Below are 21947 nucleotides of genomic sequence, written 5' to 3' on the forward strand. Positions count from 1 at the left end.
ATTTTTAAGAGCTCTCTTATTGAAGAAATTATACAAAAATCACGTACATCAATTAAAATTTATTTATTAAATGATGTATAAAATGAGGTATGAAATTTAATATATATATATAAAGAGATAATCGAGCGCTATTTTTGAAAACGAACTTACGGGATCGAAGACTAGCATCTGGCAAAGCAAATGGACGGCCTCGTGCGTCGCCTGGCTACTGAGATTATACAGGGTCGCGAGCGACGGCGGCTTCTGTGCCCTTCTCAGCATATGAGACTTTGCGCCCTCGCACGCGTACCTCATCTCTTCAAGAGTAGGCGAACCCAGCAGTTCCGTGATTAACTCGAGCTGCAATCAGATAGAGAATGCGCATTTTTATTTTAACTCCTGATTATATAATATTTTCGCTTTCTTCGAATATAAAATATATTCCATCACCGATTGAGACAGGCATCTTTAGATGATCAGATTAGTCAGAATTAGGAAGAATTTAATGCAAGCGAGATGCGAGTGTTTTCTATTTAAAAAAAAAAGAAAGAAAAAAGGCGAATTTTTTTCTGGGCCCATCGCTCTCACCTGTTGCACGGGGCTCTGGGCCTGGAAGAGGATTCGCCGACGTAGCAGCTCGCCAAAGATGCATCCGACGCTCCACACATCCACCGCGGCGGTATAGTGCCGCGCACCCATCAGGATTTCCGGCGCGCGATAATACTGTGTCACCACTTCCTGGGTCATGTGCACGTTCTGGTCAGGCTCTGCCACCCGCGCCAATCCGAAATCACAGATCTAAACAAAGAAAGAGAACACACCCCCGTTGTGTTTTTAGCCACTCGACGTATAAATAAAACAGTTATAGCTTGCAGGTAGATAAATTTTAGAGTAAAGCTCGAATAAAAAAATTCTTTGAATGTATTCTCATACTTTCTTATCGCGTTAAATTTGAATCGACCAAGGAATGAGATTGATATTTAGATTTATAAATGTTCAGATTGAGACTCACTTTTAGTACGCAATTGCTGTTCACTAGGAGATTCCCCGGTTTGATATCCCTGTGAAGAATTCGGGCCGAGTGAAGATACTTGAGGCCTGAAAGCAACAATATGTCGCACAAATTATAAATTTATCTATAATTGATTAATTGCTGCAAAAATACCAAAAATTTTAAATGTCTTTTTTTTATTACTAGAACAACGCAAACGCGCGCGCCATTCTTCGGTTTTATGTTTAAAAAAAATGATATTTAAAAAAAAATGATATTTAAAAAAAAAATAATATAAAGTTTCTTTAAACTCGATTAATTTTTTTCACAGAAATTAGCTGATTAGAGCGTTAATGTACTAATTAAATTTTAAAATAATAATATGTTAACAAATTAAAATAGTAATATGTTGTAAATAATATGTTATAATATCTTATTCTCGATTAATATTTTTTGACAGAAATCAGCTGATAACTGTCAAAAATATTAATCGAGTTTAAAGTATTATATAACCTATTATTTAATACATATTATATTATTTTAATTTTTATAACATTATTTTAAAATTAATTAGTAAATTAACGCTTTAATCAGCTGACGCTTTAATCATATATGTCATGTAGAGCTTCAATTAATTTTTTTCAGTAGTAATATAAGACATTAATCAGACGTTGTGATTGCTCGGTAGATACACTGACAAATTATCCAAATTAATTATATAACAAATTAATTATTTTTTACAATAATCAAGGTTCAAATACACAAGACATCTCGAAAACATTTCTATGAATACGAGAGAGAAAATATTATTTCGGAGAAAGAGACATTCTTCTTCTCAATGTCTCTTAATCAGCTGATTTTTCTGTCCAAAAATATTAATAAAATTTGCTAATTAAATATTCTAGCTTACCTATTTATATTTATATAGTGTATGTTATAATTTGCTAATTAAATTTTAAAATAATAATATGGTAAAATAGTATAATACGTTGTAAATAATATATTATAATACCTTATTCTCGATTAATATTTTTTCTTTCTGAAGCTATATCTTTTCGAACGAATCTCCTTCGAGTTTTAATTAATTATTAATATTATAAGTCATTGTATGTAGTAGTATGTAGTATCGCGCGCGCGCTATTAGCATGAAGTTGCCGATATTTGTAGCTTCGGCCATTACCGAAACGCCGTGAGTGTCAGGCACTTTGAGCTGCGTCCCGCTGTGATTAATTAGTAAGCATAATCATTAGAAACGCATTCTAACCTTTGTATTGTAATATTTATCAATCGCATATCATAATTTCACCGTTAATATGTAGGCGTAATAGTTCGAAACGCATATTTCGCGAAAAATTCGATGCAAAATCTCTTGCCAACCTAACCCAACTTAATCTGTGTCGCGCGCGCGAATGTGTTGCGATCTGTGGATATATCTATCGTTAATTCTAGCTTACATATTTATATTGTGTATGTTATAATGCGAAATAATAAGATTATTCTAATATATGTATGTATTTTATTTGTTACAGATAGCATTGCGATACACAGTGCGATTCACGCGTTGTGTCGGGAGTCGAGAGTGCCGTGTAAAGTTTCGCGCGTCGGGAGTGCCGTGTATAGTCTCGGGTAATCGTAATTATTCGTATTTTCGCGAGTGTCGTGAATGCTTCGAAGAAGCAATGACGGTCGACCAAGAGAGGAGGAGGAGGCCCGGGGAGGCATCGGGCGACGTTGGGGTAACTGTGAGGTATAAACATTTATATACAACAAAATAAAACATTTTTTCTAAACTGCATTGTTTATGAGATATTCGACACACACATATGCATATACATAATTTGAATATTTTGTTTTCAGATCAATGGGCTGTGTATACTACAACTCTGCGCTATTGCACGTATCGGTGAGTGAGAAATTATTTATTTTATAATATTTCTATAGCAGTAATGGGGGTATATATAATATATTGAAAATATTAAAATATGTTTTAAATAATATGTTATAATATCTTATCTGCGATTAATATTTTTTGACAAAAATCAGCTCTGATAATTGTCAAAAATATTAATCGAATTAAAAATATTATAACATTCTTTTCTAAAAAAAGGCACGTTAAGTCGATTCTTGCAAGTATTGTTGCATCTTTTCCGATGCTGATTAACTGTTTCGATTCGCATTATGCGTTATATTCGTAGCATCGAGAGACTGTCATCGCGAGAGTTAGTAGTTTAACAGTTTGTTCAAAATAAAATTAAATAAAATAATATGTTTTAAATAATATGTTATAATATACTTTAAACTCAATTAATATTTTTGATAGTTATCAGCTGATTTCTGTCAAAAATATTAATAAAGCGTTAATTTGCTAATTAAATTTTAAAATAATAATATGATAAAAAATTAAAATAGTAATATGTTGTAAATATATTGTATATGCGCGATTAATATTTTTTGACAGAAATCAACTGATAACTCAAAAATACTAATCGAGTTTAAAGTTTTATAAAATATTATTTAAAACATTATATTATTGTATTTAATTTTATTTTGAACTGTCAAACTGCTAACCCTCGCGATGATAGTCTCTCGATGCTACGAATATAACGCACAACGCGAATCGAGGCAGCCAATCAGTATCGCGGAGAAGAGGCAACAATACTTGTGAGAATTGACTTAACATGCCTTTTTTAGAAAGGGATCGAATAAGAAATACATATAGAAGAGTAAAGTAGGCTATAGATATAGAGTAAAAGTAGACTAAAGAATTTATTCCAAATCGCGCTTTCATGAGTAACAATAACAAATAATTGCAAACTTCTCATGAGAAAAGCCATTAGAATTAAATTAACGATTCGTTCGCTAGACGCATTTAATGAACATAGCAACGGCATCATAAAACATCGATGAAAATTAAACGAGAGCATGGAGCTTTATCGATCGTGAAAGTTGATCCGATCGCCGCCGTCTCGCTCATACGAGACTGCGAAAACGATATTGATGGAAGAATTTTTCATGCCGGCATGACGAGTTGACAAAACATCGAAATTGTGACATGACATGCCGTTCGCGTCGACGCGAACTCAATTTTCGCGCCGAAAATTCGGGTCACTTCGGAACGAAGATTATGTCGGGCTTAATCAAAAATAGGTTATTGTTTTGTCGAAAATGTCTGCCGATTAAATTCGAACTGCGCGGTTGTCACACAAATGCGACACTGATAATCAAATTTGCTCGCTTTACTATAATAATTACGGCGTGTAAAAATGTTTATAAAATCACGCGTTCCTTTGCATTTTAATCGCATTCATTGAGATATCAAATATAATTTTTACATTCAGCACTCTTATGGAATATGTGTGTAACATAGTATATATAATTGAGAAATATTTTTCTACATTAACATTTTGTCATCACAATTATTTGAACTATTAAATTTCATTTATCTCAAAAATATTAAGAGAAATTGCAAGAAAGAAAATTTATAGAATGTCAAAAAATAAATTTAAGCAAGTCAAGAAAAGTGACTATGATACCAAATTTGCTCGCTTTACTATAATAATTACGGCGTGTAAAAATGTTTATAAAATCACGCGTTCCTTTGCATTTTAATCGCATTCATTGAGATATCAAATATAATTTTTACATTCAGCACTTTTATGGAATATGTGTGTAACATAGTATATAATTGAGAAATATTTTTCTGCATTAACATTTTGTCATCACAATTATTTGAACTGTTAAATTTCATTTATCTCAAAAATATTAAGAGAAATTGCAAGAAAGAAAATTTGTAGAATGTAAAAAAATAAATTTAAGAAAGTCAAGCAAAGTGACTTTATGATATTATATTATAAATTGCAATTTCACAATATTGTAAATTAATCACGATTAATTTCATGATACTATTAAAACGTAAACTTATAACAGTCGAATTAAAAATTACACGCTTTCTCGCTTCATTTTCTTAATAAATTTGACATAAGTTTCATACTTGTGTTATATTAACATTCAATAACGAATAATTTATCGATATATTTCGCGATCGATTAAATGTACAATATTATAATTATAATTTAAATTCTGAAAATTTGAAAATAGAATTGTAGATAGAGAAGCAGGCTTTTTGCTTGTTTGAATTAATTATTTATAGTATGTAGAAATAAAACAGCCGATAGACTGCTTAATTGAGGGAAAAGTCGGACGTTGAATTTAACGATAAACCGTAACGTTGCCCTGTTATCGATCGACGAATACCGTAAAATAGGATTAAGTAGTTGGGGACGTTCCAATTCGATCGCACATTCTCCTCGCTTATTTTATAAATAAACGAATGAGGCATGTGACGCTTTAATTAGTCATCGCTGACAGTCAACGTATAATAAGATGTTCGACATAGTGTGTATGGAATTAATTTCTTGAATTAGTTTATCATATTAATATTACGAAATTGACGTAATTTATAGAGGTTACGCGAGAGCTCTCTCGTCTCCCTTTGTTTCCTCGCCTCATTTCGAGCGATTTCTCTCCCGCACGTGGAGGGTGAGAAATGACACGTTGAACGGCGACGTAAGCAGGATCGTAACGAGATTCCTTTCGTGTTTCACGATCCATCCCTGTCGACCAATCGATTTTCGCCCTTCATTTGCGTGAAAATACGATGTATTTCACGAAACGCGGTGTACGTTACAAGATACAACACATTGACGAGCTAGAACCTGGAAATGTTCAATTTCCCTCTCGTTTATTTTTTTTTATTCGTTAAAATTCAAAGAAAATTTTAGAGAATAGAACATCTTCGAGAGAACAGAACGTAACACACAGACCATTGAAAAATTAATTATTACGGAATACTATTGCACAGACAAAAGAATTAAAATAAAAATTAAAAGATTTATCAAAACTGGCCGTGGTTTATACATTTGCTCATCTTTAAATATATAATATATATATCTAACCGTCTCTCTGAAATACACAATCGTCTCTGAAATCGTCTCCAATTATCACGATGCTGAATGAGTCACACCACGAGCACATTCGAGTCCCCGATCTTTCTGACAATAAAACTCAGTTATACTGGGGATAATCCGTCGTTTCGAGGGTGGCTTGTCGAGCCCGGGATGTTCCGAATCCACCCTGTCGTAATTAAAGTTTCTCGTCCGGGTTTCCTATACCGAACGCCGTTCTTATTATCGTGTCCGTTCGCACGCGATTAACTCGCATCCCGAAAGCTCTCTCGCCGAATCGGAGTTTTGCGCGTGTTTGTTCAAATAGCGTGAAAAGTTCACTTAACCGCCGTGGCTTTTAATCGAATATTATGTTATTGCAAATAAATTCATGTTTTGTTTACGAGAAAAATATTTCGCGTCTAAATGTATAAAAGAAAAGGAAAAGCAGATTTGTAAGTAGATAAAATATACGCGAATATTTGCAAATACATACGAATTTTAGAAATAATGGTTAACGAAGAGGATATACTGAAATATCCTCCTCAATGACGAAGAATTAATAACTTTTAAACTAATAATTTGAAGAAAAACTATTGATAATTGCGAAGCTTTGGCGAATTAAATGTATAGGAGATAAATCCTTGTTTTAATCTTACTAAAAATTGTAACCTGTACTAAAGGTTTCTTTAAAAACACAAGATGTATTAAGATATTTTAAATAGCCTTGCATTTTTATCGATATCGTATCTGTCTTATGTTATGCAATCAACTATGTCATTATATACTACATATATACCATCGATAAAATTCGGCGAGATTTGACAACATCAAATAAAACACGAATTCGTTTTATATCCCGGGCGATTAATTAGCCGCACATGCGGCCGCTAATTAAAGTCCATCAGTGAGCCGCTTATGAATATTCCGATTATTTAATGTCCTTTATCGAAATTAGTCGACTCGCGTCCTCACTATCAATGCAAATTTACGCGCGCGTCATTTTATTGCACCGATAACGCAAGTATAAGAACTTTCTTTTTTTAGATTAGTATAAAAAAGAAACGATAAAAAAAAAATGTTGATCAGCTGTGGACGAGTTTTCCGACTTACAGTTATATATTTTTATTTGACTTTTTGTGTAATCGACCCCACTCTCTCTCTCTCTCTTCTTTCCATTTAAATCGAATTAATTTAATTGCACGTCGAGTTAATTAAGCAAGCAAAAAAAAATTTCAGAATGAAATAACGAGATAGAGATGGACAATATTGAGAAGATCAATGAAGTTTGCCCCGTGAAAAAAACGATCCTTGTATTCCGAAAAATCATTATTATTATTATTATTATTGCTATATATAACGGAAAAACAACACCGCGCAAATTATTTTTATCTGAAGCTGCCGAATAAAATTGCCGATGACCTTGGTGTCGATAGCCGAAGCGAAACCAGGGTTCTCCGAAGGTAGACCTTGACTTTCGTACGCGTCAGTAATTGAGGACCGTCGACCTCTCTCGACGGTCGGATAGGAGAAGAAATAAGAAATAAGCCGGCCGACCAGAGGAATGCCATAGTTTTAAGTACAATGAACCCGATAATGGCAATGTTCGGCTGACGCTGAAATTACTCTGGCTATTTTAACTCTTCCGCGTATTTTTCAATAGTCGTTTCATCGAATATAATTATTCCTCCTTCCCATTCCGATTATTTTATCGAATAAGTTACTTGAATTTCATATATATTAAATATACATGAAATTACATTATTACATATATATTATTATTTATGGATTTATTTTTCGTCATTCAATAATTAAATGAAATAGAATTTTAAAATACCCTCGAGAGTATATATTATGAATATAATTTTCATTCGTATAATTCTATATTTATATAAAAAAATCTATGTGTATGTATAAAATTTAATATACAATTTTTATGATTCTCATTTAAGCTCTCTGTTATCTAAATATTCGCGATTATATTATATTCCGATCGCGAATATTCGAATATCAGACTGCGTCGCACGTATAGTTGTCGCATAAACGCGATTGGCGTCGCACGCGATGCTACTAGACGGTTAATTTTGATACCCGCGTTCTCTGCGACCACGTCATTGCAATCGCGTCGCCGTAAACAAGAAAGCTTGCACGGCGCGAACTTATTTTCGTCGAGGCCGATAACCGCGTTGCACGCGCGCAACCACCTGAGATTGCTTTAGCAGCCAAGTTTCTGTTTAGATTTTTAGATTTAGATTTCATCTATTTAAATAATCGTATAATCTCGAAATTTATGAAGGAATGAATTTGTAAATCGCACACAATGATTATTAAACAAGAAATCTGTAGGAGCTTGCGATAATCGGTCGCGCGTTGAAAGCTCTCTAGATCAAGTTAACGGGCAGTTAATCGGTCGAAGCTACATGTTAATCACTCCGCATTAATCACTCGATGTTAATCCTCGCCTCGGCTAATTTATCTCGCTGATACGCGAGACAGAAAAGAATTTGCATAATAAGTGTTGTCGCGCAGCTTCCTGTAACACGGATCGGAGTTCGTAAAGTGTACCTTAAATGTCACATTAAATGGCTGTCAAGCCGTAACAATGTAATACAATGCTGCCGGTAATACCGCCGTTAATGTTACAGGTACGAGAGCGACGTTACTGTGATTCCGAGCTTTCACGTTTCCGTCGAAATTTCGCTCGCCTCTCTGTGTAAAATATCGTCCCGCGCCTCGTGAAACCTTTCTACTTCCATACTTTTCGAAACTTTATATCATATAGTCATTGCCTGTTGAATTATAGGAAAGAAAAAATAAAATTATAAATTTTTTTAAAAACTAGATTATAAAATTACGAATTTTCACAAAAATCAAAATTTTCAAGAATCGAAAAAAAAAAATAAAATCTTGTTGATGTAACGACATTATTATATCTCGAATTTTTGAGATGCGTTTATCGAAAAACAACAAGATAGTTTCTAAGTTTTTTTTTTGCACGCAATTACGTATTTTCATCTGTCAGTAATGGCATAATTCTCATTGGGATAATTGACACATGTCGTATTATTCTACTTAATGAACGTCGTATAATTTACAATGTATCGCTTCCATCATCGTTTCTACCAGGTGCTTGATTAAGGACTCAACTTCACGGCGTCTATGTATAGCCACGTCGTTTCTCAGAACATTATCCTTGATCGATGCACCTGCTGTCGATTAAGTCGATTCTGATCAGACGTTGAATCTAATTAATACCGCGTACGAACATGCACTTACAACGCATCGACCTGCGCGCTTCCAGCATATGCATCCTGTTTTCGTGATACATTTATCGTCAAATTAGATTTTAGACCGTCATATCGAAAACTAGCTCTCAAGCCGAAAGATATTATATAATGTCGTAGATATTTTTATTCGTTAACAATACATAATCACAATTACGTTATCAAAAGAATGACATTAACATGTAAAGCTCTATGGACATTATGAAGTTACAGTCTTTAATTCTTTCGATATAAAATAAAGAGTCGGACGGTGATATTTATAATTGAATATACAGAATGAAAGCTCGAATTAAAAAAACTGATATTTGATGTGGTTATTGCACGTGGCTCCCACAAGGAGGTTTGCTCTCCTCTGGCAAAGTTCCAATCGATTTAATGTCGGTGTTTGTTAATGTACAATGTAGAAGAATGACAAGTGGACTGGAGAGAATGTGAGCTAATATTTGGTCTCGAGAACAAGACTGAATTATTAACTTCGTCGACTTTCGGCTTCGACTCGAGGCAAAAGTTCGGGAGAAGTTACGACATAGAACCTCGTTCGCGCGCAGATCGTAAGTCAATAAAGACTCATTAAATGGCTGGTAATTATGTCGCAGCGTGTGCCAATTATGGCACGGTATACAGTAGTAATTTAACAAAAGAGAAAAAGAGCAAAAGAACAAACCGCTCAGAGATGATATCTCGATAAAGAAAGTACATTAATTATATATGTTAACGTGATACTTGAAATCATTTTTCGTGAAATTCGTCGTTTATTCGACATAATTATAATATAATTACAGTTGCAATTAACATTTATATACAATATTCATAATGAATAGAATTAAAACTATTAAAGAATAATAACATATTCACGTGGTACATAATTATCACTTTAAACAATTTTACCGTAATTATCAGTATCTGTAGACGAATAAAAATATTTTAACGCCGGATTTATCCCGACAGAGCTTATCCTGATTATACTTAATTTGATGGCGCAAGGCGGTTCCTTCGCGCGAATGTTTGTATTAAAAACGTTATCCGCCGGCGTTTAATTGAATTATCTCATCTCGCTCTCTGTCTTTCTCTTCTCTTCTTTTTCTTCTTCTTTTTTTTCTCTTTCTCTCTCTATGTGTTACGCGGTGTGCTTAAACGCGAGCGAGATTACACAGCGTGTAATCCGCTCATTAAGATTCGTCTGACGTCGATCGCAACCACTAGCAAGTAGTACGAGCATATAAATCGCCAAAGTCAGACATGGCGCTGTCATACCGCGCGCGGAAATTACTACTACGTATCGTTCTAACGTACGCAATCGTACAATCGTGAATTTCGAATAAAAGATATCGCGTCTACGAAGCAGTATTTTGAGAAAAAAAAAATAGATTTTATAATTTGAAACCATGTTTTCTGGAAATACATATCACGTGAGAAACATTGTTTTTTTTGTGACAATAAAATTATGAAAAGTGAGAAATAAAAGAAATTATATAAATGATTAGTATATTTTATATACGGCTTTTTCTTTCAGTAAATTTTTTAATTAATAGTTTTTAATAATTAATTTATTTTTGAATAAATTGTAGATGACAAATAATTTTCAAGTTGTGTGTTCTTTAATTTTAAAAATAATTAATTAAAGTTTAATTTGTCATATTTCTAAATGCTTGATATAAATAATCTCTGGTATTTAAATTAAATTAATAAAATCAATCAGTTAAAATTAATTTAATCAGTTTAAAAATAACATGTAAAGTAAAAGATTTATCGCTCTTAGAAACGACTTAAATGACACACTTTCTGTCTTTCTCTCTCTTCTCTGCAAAATTCAATTCAATTCTTTAAAATGTAATATTCGACATCTGCTTTCATTTTCCTTCCGCCTCCGTTTAAATCGAAACAGTATCAGTTGTTTTAGTTACAAGATAGCAATTTATTATTGTACAATATTAACGTGGCACACCTTATTGCTGAATTAAAAGAAGAAACGCGCCGCAAGTTTCCTTCGAAAAGATGTTGCTCTTTAATTAAAACGTCGCGGCGGAGAAACGGAAGGAAGGAGGCGGCAGGAGAATGCAAAATACGAAGGGGCAAGAGCGGCGAGGTTAACCAATGTAGTGGTGGAGGAGAAGCCAGAGCCGACCGGATGACGGGGTCCGGGGTCACGGATGGGCGGCGGCAGGACTGGTTTCGGACCAGTCAAGAGAAGAAGAGAAGCTCGCTGCTCTCTGCTCTATCTATCCGGGCTTTACGCGTCGCGCTATACCGGGTGGGAAATTTTGAAACAGCCGCTCGACCATCCGTGATCGAATCTCGAGCATCATCGTTTTTTGCGATGGTCATCGATAATCGTTACGAGATGTAGAATCGAGATTCTTTTTAAATGCCTCTTTCTTCTATGTCATTAGCCTGTAACGCTATACTCGCGTCATAAAACGCGTGACTCTTTAAATTTTATTATATTACTATTAATTAGAGCTTGTTATTAAGAAAGAATTTTCACCGAGTATCTTAATTATCGACAGTGTTATATATTTCTTAATTATTAATAGCGACGAAATGAGCCACGAATTATTACTAGTTTATTAAAAAAATACTTCTTAACAAAAGAAGTGCATGGAATAGCAGTTGATGATTGACGTTACAAAATTCTACTATATTACCGAAATACCTTAATCTAGTTCATATTCTTCGAGTCAAAATATATTGAAGATTAATGCGTTGAACGTGCAACGTCGAAACTGCGATTATGACTTACGCGCGGAAACACGGCGGACCTTTATCGGAGACGTCGAAAACGCGTGCCGCTCGCTTTCCGGTTCACGGCATCATTCTCCGTCTGAAGAAATGTACCGTTGAAACACGCAGAAGCTCGGGCAAGCCCGAAGAACGGGTGCCTGGGTCGAACTCGTAAAGGACGTTGACCGATGGATACGGCTAAGAGAATCGGTCCTGGGCCAGGATCGACGAGCGCAGCTTCTCTTGCTTTCCGCGATAGCAATATATTTCGCAAAAAGAAGATGACGAACCGCGACGCGAAAATCGCTTTTCGCAAATCGGGTGTTTAACGTCGGTTAGACACGAAATTATAAGCACGAGAATAGCAAATGCAAAATTATCGGCAATCTTAATCCGCATGCTAAGCAAAACGCTAGGAATTATAAATTCGATAAACTTGAGAAATTTACCATGTGTAATAATAATTTTAATGTTATCAAAGAAATATTATTTTTGTCGTGTTTTAGAAATTATATTTAATTCAATGAATTAAATTAGCAGCGTTATTTAATAACACATTAAAAGTTTAGATATTATATAGAATAATGTTAAATTTTTTTAAATTAAATCTGATATTTTTATTTAATTATTATATAATTATGTCAGATTTTTTTTATTAATCTTATAATTATATACTAACTATTATAGAGTTAATCTCTTTTGCTACATTCTCTCTTTCTCTACTTATTCATTTATTATTTATAAATGAAAAGTTCTTGATATCGAAGATTAACATGGCTCGAAATGCAATTTCATCATCATTCCGTTATTCCAATCGTATTACATTACATCGAGAAACCATTTCTTCTCTCCTATCAGCTCGCGAGTATCGAAGACAGTAATTTCAGGAGTGACTCTATCTCATCACGACAGGAGAGAGGGAGGGAAAAAGAGACACGAGAAAAAAGCGAAAAGACGTCACCGTGATGAAACAGGAAAGATCTTAATAACGAGAAAACGAGGAAAAATTACTATTCACAGCAGTGTGCCTCGGTCGGCCAGCGCATAATGATTCGGTGCACTTGCGTTGCACTCGCGTCGCATTCGCGCTGCGCCAGAAACCTCCTTCCAGCGAGAGCGGAAGCGAAGGGTGAACGCGATGAGCTCTCCTTCGCATCGTGATTCGATGCATCCTTCCGCGAAAGGGAGGATGCAACGAGAGTTGTCACGACAAATTATCCTCGAAAACAAGCGGCTGGAAGAGAAACAAGAGTTCGGCGACGCGCCGAATGATGAATTAACGCGACTGCCTTTTTTTGCGCTTATCCGCACACCGTCTTCATAATCGGCTGTAATAACGAAAGCCGAGAAATGTACTCGGTTGCAGAGAAGGGATACGAGATAGTTTAATCTATAATTCGATCACTGCAATTAGCAAAAGTTCTTTTTTTACATATTTAAGATTTAATTTTAAGTTTAAATTTTTATTTTTAAATTGACCTCTAACTTTATTTTAATCTGTCCGATTAATTGAAGAGGAAATTATACTACTGAATGTACTGATAACACTTTGCGTGTCTCGCAATTTTTCTTCTAAATTTTATGCAATGTATGCATATGCGAATTTCCCGATGTGATTTTCGAGATTAGGAGAATGACTCGATCGACAACGAATATTTACGCGAACGTTGTAGATGTAGATCATAGAGTATGCTCTAATATTATCGAGAAAACGGTGTAATGCATGATATGCTAAAAGAGAAGCGTAACGAATTTTTGCACGTTACGGCACGTATCTCTCTTTCTCTCGTTTTTTTTTCTTTTTTTTTTCCTTCATCCCTTTCTCTCTCTCGCGCTCTCTCTCTTTGTCGGCGATTTCATTTCGTCGAGTGCCGCGATATAAGCAAAATCGATCGTGCGAAAAGACGGTTCACTAGGTCACCATTCTTTCCACATCCAATAAAAAGCTCGCGATTGACCATCATAAATAGTTGCTTGCCACATACATCCCAATATAGTATTTCGTGAAAAGATATGACGGATACACGATGTTCGACTGTTGATCAATATAAATCTCAGTTTATTTTAATAAATCTTGATTTTTTTATATTTTAGATTACATAAAAAAATATGTATAAATTCAAATATACAAAATATATCTCGAATTATATATTTGAAACTAATATCCGACAGAGAGAGAGAGAGAGAGCGGAAAATTCAAGAAACAAAGCGATTCTCGAGCTTTCTTAACCGAGGAATTTCGAGTGTCGAGACAACGGCTTTTATATACGTTTGTGTATCATCACTGTGGAATTTCATTTCCAGACGTCACATTTTTTTTAAAGCCCGCGTGTCGCGCCGTCGACCCTTTAATCCGCTCACCCTTTGATCCGTCCTTTCTCTCTTTCCCTTTCTCTCTCTAGTTCGATGAGAGATGTTTATCCCGTATTTTTGGATAATCAACGCGACGCAGAAAGGGACACAAACTTTCACAATAAAATTTTACATCCGCGAGACATAATCACGCGCGTTCTGCGCCTTTGATTATAATTACTCGACTCGGTGCAATTATACTACCTCAAGCAAAAATCTCAAATTTTTCATATTTCCACAATTATGAAAGCACAAAGATAAATAAGTAATTTGTAAGAATTATTTTCTTGCACCATATTTCTTGTTTTTTCTCACATTTAGATCTTTTGTTTTATTTTAGTATTACTATTAATATACTTCATTTTTATATAACTTTTTACATTAAAATAATTACGTTGTTACATATTGATTATACTGCTGAAAATTAGTCACGAGAAAGTACCTCGCACGTATACCTCTCTTTCTACGAGAAAGAAAGAAAATAGCGGTGTAGAGACTGATCAAAAAACAAAAAAATAAACGAGACCAAAAGAATGAACGGACATTTTTCTGATCAGTAGAGGGGACAGCGCGGTGGAGACGGAGGGAAACAGGTAATTCGGAGAGCCAGACAATGTAAGGACGATATAGAAGGAGCGTCGAGATCCCTGGGATGATCCCGAGGGATGAATAGAAACGATCCTGTTTATCTCAGGTCTCCCACCCCCGCCTCCTTCCGCCTCTTCCCTTCTGCTCGTCACCCAAACCTCGCCCGGTGACGACACAAGCAATATGCTACTCGTGGATTTTTATAAGCGTCGACTTTCCTCCCTCCTTCGCCATTCTCATCTCGTTCCTTGCGTCTTATTCTCTCTCTTTTTCTCTCTCCTGTTCACCTTTCCTTCCACTTTTTCTCTCCCCTCCCCCCTCTCTTTCCCCTATCCCACCTGGCAGTCTATCTCGGAATCTCGACCTCAACGACTCCTGAGAGGTCGTCTAGAGACTGGACCAACCTTCGTCGCCCTGGGAGTTCTAAGTTCGAACTTTCCCATCCTCTCTCCTTCCCCTTCTCGATTTCTCTATGAGTTTTGCTTCCTACTGAGAATGTACCCATTGTGCCTTAAGAGCTGACCTACTAGTTATCTGCTTGTATTGCATCTCCGCTTCGTTCTTTTATATAATTTGAATTTAGCAGTAAGTAAAAATATATATCTCTTTATATTTAAAATTTTTTAATATAATAACACACTCTAAAATATTACACATAAAGCTTTAAGTTTAAAAAATATTTTTGTTCTCTGTTATATCGGGTTTTAAAAAATTCTAGTCCGTAATTATGTAGGCGTACAATAAAAAAAATATATAAAACTGCCAACACTCACCTCGCAGGATCTGATAAAGGAAGACCTTGATGTGGTCCGGGCTGAGATGTTGTGGGCTCACGATGATCTTGTGCAGGTCGCTCTGGAGCAGCTCGGTGATCACATATCTGTGTCGCGGCTCGTTAAGGAATTTATCGATTATGATCGCTCGTGTATTATGCTAAATCGTGTCACGCGCGCACGCGTGCACGTTAACGACTAGCAATTAGCAGGTGATTCTCCTTCCCGGATCGTTACATCGCACCTGTAGAACGGACCGACTAATCTCGCGTGCGATGACTTAATCCGCCGATTCTATTTTTGGCACATCGAATATAATTGTGACACGCCTCGTCTAGATAATATCGCAAAAAGAGCCGTAATTCTAAGTGTTTTAGTTTTTTTAATCTAAACTTATCTAGTTTATTTTTTCGACACAATTATCAGGAAAATTTTAGAGACTAAAAATGTTTACTTAATTTATTATATGAATATTAATTTAAATGTGTTGGAATAAAATATCAAATTGTATCTGCGCAGAATATTAATTGGGACATTAATTAACATATAATAAAGTAAATTTAATTGAGTTATTATTTTATTTCGCGTTTAATAATTACTTTTTCGATGTTTATCATGAATATCATAAATAATATTTTATTATTATAATATATTAGATGTGTTCCGCGTTTATATATATCTCTTTATTATATATGTATATTCATTACCTGAATATACTATTTTATTATCTGCTTAATTGTCGTAAATAAAGTAATAATGATTACTTGTAGATCTTTTAAGAGACAAATTTTTACATTTTATCTGGACACACGCAACGGCTACCGCGAATAATCCGTCACCGGGTCATACCAATCCATCAACGTCTGGCATAAAAATGCAATCGTGCTGTAACGCGGTGTAAAGTAACACGCGTGCGATCGCTTCGTCGTGAAATATCTGTGTCACGTGTGCGGTCGAGAGAGTTAATATTTTCGCGGCAGTTGATTTATAGTCTATACGAATGCATTTGGCGAATGACCCGAGCACGCACCCGATCGCCCGGAATAACGTAACAGATAATGAATATCGATGGTATCTGTTTGCCTGCTACTGACAGTGATCGAATCGGCTTGTAATGAATACGATTGTCGATGATCATAATGCTAAGAGAGAGAGAGAGAGTCTGCGTGTTACGCAGACTGATCCTATCACTACCGAGAGATACGATTTTACGAAGATGAATACAAAATAACTCGAAAGATAAATTAATATATCAAAATATATCAATCGCAAAGAAGTCAATAAAAAAAATCGCAATAGTAAATCAAAAATTAAAGTTTAAAATTTCTCTTTCTTGATCTCAAAGTTGACTTTATCTTTCTGTCGAGAGAAGGTTTTTCTTCCCTTATATGAAAAAACTATATATAATAATATCATTATAAAATATTAAAAAATTAAAAATGATTTTGATTTATGATGCTATAATTTTGTTTTCCTTAAGAGTTTACTCTTGATGCCGATATAATATTGTTCTTTTTGACGCAGGAAATTAAATGTGAAACGAAATGTGTATATTTTATTATAAGTGATATTGTTTCACCGCGGAAATATCGAAGATATGATCTCGAATCGCGAGCACAATGTCAGGGATGGCGCGACGTCGTGTGACATAATTCGCGAAAACTCGCAAATAAGAGTACGGGAGACAACGTTTAAGAGAATATCGAGAGAGCCAAGAGAACGAACGAAATAATATAATGGCGGAATGAGGTCGACCGGGTAAGCTGGAATCCAGGTAGAGGCTGCCATGGTGCGAACCTGGCGCGGTATGCAAGTCAAAAGAGAAAGAGAGTGAGAGTGAGAAAGAGAGAGGCTTTGAGAATTCAAACTGACTTGTGTGTGGAGAGACAACTTGGAGCTAGGATTTGAAACCGTCACAGTTTCGGTGACTTCGTCGATAATCTCGATGTCATAGACACGCGAATCTTTCATCGCATTTTACTAGAAACGCGATGTAAAATTTATTTTTTTTTTTCTATTATTAAATTATTTATTATTTAAAATTATTAACGAGTATTAGAAAACTATTATTGCACCTAGCTATATACGCAGTCAGACTAATGTTTCGATCGATTTCGATTGCGATCAAAGAGACTCGAGAGCGAGTACGTTGGTCCCCTTTGAATTATCAACCCTTGACGTTTCGATTTCGCGATGCGAAACAGGGTAGAGTACTGTCCGTAGTGTTCGTGACGCATAATTACCATTTGATAATTGAAGCGTTGAGAAGGATACACGAAATACCAGAGTTATCATAAGCCGTAAATAATAAAAGAATACAAGAATAGGTTTTCATCTCAATCTAAAGATATTGACCATCTTCGACTTATATACGATTCAAATTATTTTTATTTTGTTTTTACGGATTTCTTCTAAAATGCTGTCTGTGTGCAATTAAACATAAAATTTAATTTAATTAAATAAGTTTTGCAAATTGAAAATAGGAAATAAAACGTTATTCTTTATCAGTTCTTAGGTAAACTTTATATGATAAAATATTTAAAGAAATAAAAGATTTTCTATACATTCTTTATAAAAATTATAAATATTTAAATTTATGTGCTAGTAAACAATTTATATATTATTTACTAGTTACACAATTTTATTTAAAGAAACATAGGGTTTCGTATCTTTTTCATATAAGTATAAAAAACGTGTATAGTTGAAAGCGATTTATTTCAACGAGTGCTCGTTCTCGAATTGAACTTTACGATTACAGGAATACGATATTTCTTCGCTACGTCTCGTAACATCTCTATTGCTTGTTTCAGGACATGATTGATGGCCTTTGCATGTCTTTCGACGCAAACAACCGCCGCGGGATCTCGCCGGGAAAATCATGCTACAGTTCGTCGAGAAGGGTGAGTTTTCGACTTTGCTCTCTTTAAATCATCCTTAAACGATTTCTCTTTATCTCTCTCATAAAAGAAAAGAATATTTCTTCCTATCGCAATTGCTCACAACTTTGGTAAGAATATTCGTCAAATCGAAATTAAAATTTTATTCTAGATTGATAGCATTAGAAGGGAATTTTCGTTACTTCGCTTATACGAATTATTCGCAATTTTTTTATTTTCATTTTTATCGATTTTGTCCGTCATCTAAAAATAGAAGAATTGAATAATTCAATATAAAAATTAAATTGTAATTATATATCGATATGAAGAAATGTTTTTTTTTTTTTTGCATTCCATTGCGAAGGCGGCAATGCGATAGATGAGAAGCGATAGCCTTAGGGCGACTTTGCGCGCCAGAGAGTTTTCCGGTACGCTGAGAGAGATCGTACTGTGAGGGCGAACCGTCGGGATATATTTTCCCAAAACAGAGAGAGGGGAAAAATTTAAAGTCCCGAAAAGCGCAAACCACCTTCTCTTCGGACACGAAAATTATTGGTGTCTCGATATTTTCTCGCGAAAGAAAAGTCTTGTCGAAATTTTTGACCAAAAAATCTATCACACGACTCACGCGAGGATTTATGAACAAAGATATATTAATGTAACGAAAAGTGTATTCTCTCTATATTAAAAAATATAAGAGGCAATGATCGACAAGAGCTTTTCCCGAAAGCTCTTCGTCGTCGACGTTGTCGGCAGCAACATTGTGCAACGCGCTTAAGGCATCGCCGCGCGATTGGCGGATCAATGCGTACCTGCCTGCCTCCTGGTAGGCACGTCGACCGGTTCCTGGACAAAGCGAGAGTTGCCCCTAGCATCATCTCTCTGCCAGCACTCTGCTCCGCGCTGCGCCTAGCCAGCGCGAAGGGAATTGAGTATCCTGCCGTTTTCTCCCGTTTCTTTTCTTCCCTTCCCTTTCGATCTCTCTCTTCTCTCCTTCTTCGTTCCCCTCGCCATTCTCTCGTCCGGTATTGCTCACCTAAGGAAGAAGAACCTGGAAGAGACTCTGGAGATGCGCGAATTCGCTACGAGTCTCACGTCTTGTAAATAAGTCGCAGAGATTCGCGACTTATTGGATCATTCGGCGTGTTCTTTTAAATTTATTATAATACCTTTTATATAACGATTCGCACACGCGCTTCAATTTTTTCCTTAGCAACGACGATGACAGAAATCATATGTTAATCATACTTTTGTGAAAATTCTCTATTACACATCTTCGTATCTCTAAAGCGCGAATGAAAATTCGATATCGGATGGGCATCGGACGAGAGAATATTGGGTTACTCGCGCACTTCTGGAGCTTCTCTGGGGAACAAATATCGACGGCAGCCTTTCAGATTATTTGTTGACCAGACTGAGTAACAAAGAAGTGGTCAACGAAGACGAAGTTGATGATGATGATGGAGGTTTAGACTCTGAGGTGTTCGAGCAAGGCCGATCCGGCTCGTCCGACCGGTCAACCGAGTTCGAACTCGACTCGCGTGAATGACTTCGAAAGGCCGACAGAGAGAAGGAAAGACAGAACTATCGGCGATACCGTGCCAAAAAAATTGCGATTTCAAATTCAATTAAGGAAATATTTATGATACGTGGATAGAAATTTGTATAAATTAGTTTTTGATGACTTCGTAAAAAATAGTTAAATAAATACTTTTCCGAGACACATATTAATTAAAAAATATAGAACCATTAAATATAATGTTTATTTTAAAATCGCTTAGTATAATATTTCAATAGAGAGAGAGAAAATAATAACCTTTATCATCATCATTATTTCTATTTACATTAATGTGTATAATTATAAGATAACTGTAGTTTTCTGATGTTTTAACTCAAGAGAAATGTTTATTATTACAAAGAATAATAGATATTTTTAATTGATTTAATTTATAATTTGGATCGTTATCTATATTCACACAAACGCATATTATTATTTAAAATCTGATAGATAATATTTAATGACTTTAAAAGAATGTTGAGAGAGATGCGTTACAGTAAGCGATTAATTATACCCGTGACATACCGTGCTCCGTTTAAAAACTGGGAGAGAAGTGCATACAGAATCAGTTCCCGCGATTTTCCTACCGACCCTTTCTTCCCCCCCGGGAGTCACGTGCTCGCTCCCGATTTTGCATACATTTAAATACTTTCGCGATGAATCTCGTTGAGGATCCACGATGCAGACACCCGGTATAAATTTCGAATCGCTGCGTCTATTTAGCGCGAGCAAAATGCAAGCCCTTCGCGTTTAGATAAGGTTTTTCGCGCGCGTCGTTTTCAATCGCCATTCCACATCTCAGAATTCGAGACTCACGTCGATTCCCCGCGTCAGGATATCTGTACCTATTCGAGAAAAAGACGTCTCGGCGATAAATCCTTTGCGACATTGCGCAACGCCGATCCTCTAAATTAAAAGCGTCCTGCATCTCGTCGAAACTGCAGCGATCTGTCAGGATTCTCGACTCGTCAGTACGTCAGTAGAAATGGGAATCGATTCCGGATATGACGCATTTCTCGCAACGTCGTAAAAACGTGAACGATCCCTCATATTTCTTCTTATTTTTGATCTAACAGAGCTCATCTAACAAAAAGCGACTGACCTCGTTTTTCGTGCGAATACATGGTGTATTAAAAGCTGTACTCTTTTTTTTCGTCTAGAAATACTGGATGTCAAAGAACCATATAATAGAAAAAAAATTAGATTAAATATAATTTTAAAACATTTGTTTGACTTTTTTAGAAAGAGATTACAATTTCAATTAATTTTGAATGAAAAAATTAGACTATTTATGAAATATTTAAGGATAGAGTAATACAGATTATTCTTTGAAAGAATATTGTACTATTGAAATTCACATATGTATCTTGAAAGTAGAGGTTCTTATAAAAAGGAAATAGTAAATGTTACTAAGGATTTAAAACTTCTCTTTATATTCCTTGATAAAATTTGCTTCTTTCGTAAAATATCTAAATTTATAATACCATCAGTTATGAATTTCTGATTGCGTTGTTATGATTTCAGAGAACTTCTCTTATAAAGCTTAATCCATTAAATCGAGGAAACAAAGTTGGAACTTATTACTCTTATAATTATCGTGAATTAAAGACGTCAAACAAAATATGAGATAATATTACACTCTCTGCAAAATATTGAACTTTTTATTTAATTGAGAAATAACGTGGTTTTTAATTAACCGATTATTCAGAGTTATTATCCCCCTCCCCCTCCCCCTCTCTATCTCTCTCTTTCTTTGCCTCTTATTCATATAATCAAATTCTAATAATCACTCAGAATGATGGCTATTCGATAAAATTTTATATATGAATACCAAGTGAGAATGGAAAGAGAAAATAGAAGGAAACAAGAGGTGAAACGCGAA

At 35.1% G+C, this 21947-nt stretch overlaps 2 protein-coding genes across 2 annotated transcripts in view; one reads left to right on the forward strand and one right to left on the reverse strand.

Annotated features, from left to right (window-relative positions):
* LOC145940402 (uncharacterized) overlaps window positions 1-21947 on the forward strand; it is a 111392-nt gene that overhangs the window by 38016 nt on the left and 51429 nt on the right. Inside the window, exons 5-7 of the mRNA XM_083045520.1 lie at window positions 2500-2717; window positions 2828-2873; window positions 18442-18531. Of these exons, the coding sequence (XP_082901646.1) occupies window positions 2650-2717; window positions 2828-2873; window positions 18442-18531 (204 nt within the window). The 5' untranslated portion in view covers window positions 2500-2649. The remainder of the gene's footprint in view (window positions 1-2499; window positions 2718-2827; window positions 2874-18441; window positions 18532-21947) is intronic.
* The window catches only part of Nmo (serine/threonine-protein kinase nemo), a 49762-nt gene that overhangs the window by 16679 nt on the left and 11136 nt on the right, over window positions 1-21947 (reverse strand). The window contains exons 3-6 of the mRNA XM_083045516.1: window positions 15632-15738; window positions 992-1077; window positions 568-777; window positions 151-339 (exon numbers count right to left, since the gene is read on the reverse strand). Coding sequence (XP_082901642.1) covers window positions 151-339; window positions 568-777; window positions 992-1077; window positions 15632-15738 — 592 coding nt within the window. The remainder of the gene's footprint in view (window positions 1-150; window positions 340-567; window positions 778-991; window positions 1078-15631; window positions 15739-21947) is intronic.

The sequence above is a fragment of the Prenolepis imparis genome, unplaced genomic scaffold (assembly GCF_030444845.1).
Source record: "Prenolepis imparis isolate NDT839.2.m4 unplaced genomic scaffold, iyPreImpa1.0 SCAF_9, whole genome shotgun sequence".
NCBI lineage: Eukaryota > Metazoa > Arthropoda > Insecta > Hymenoptera > Formicidae > Prenolepis > Prenolepis imparis.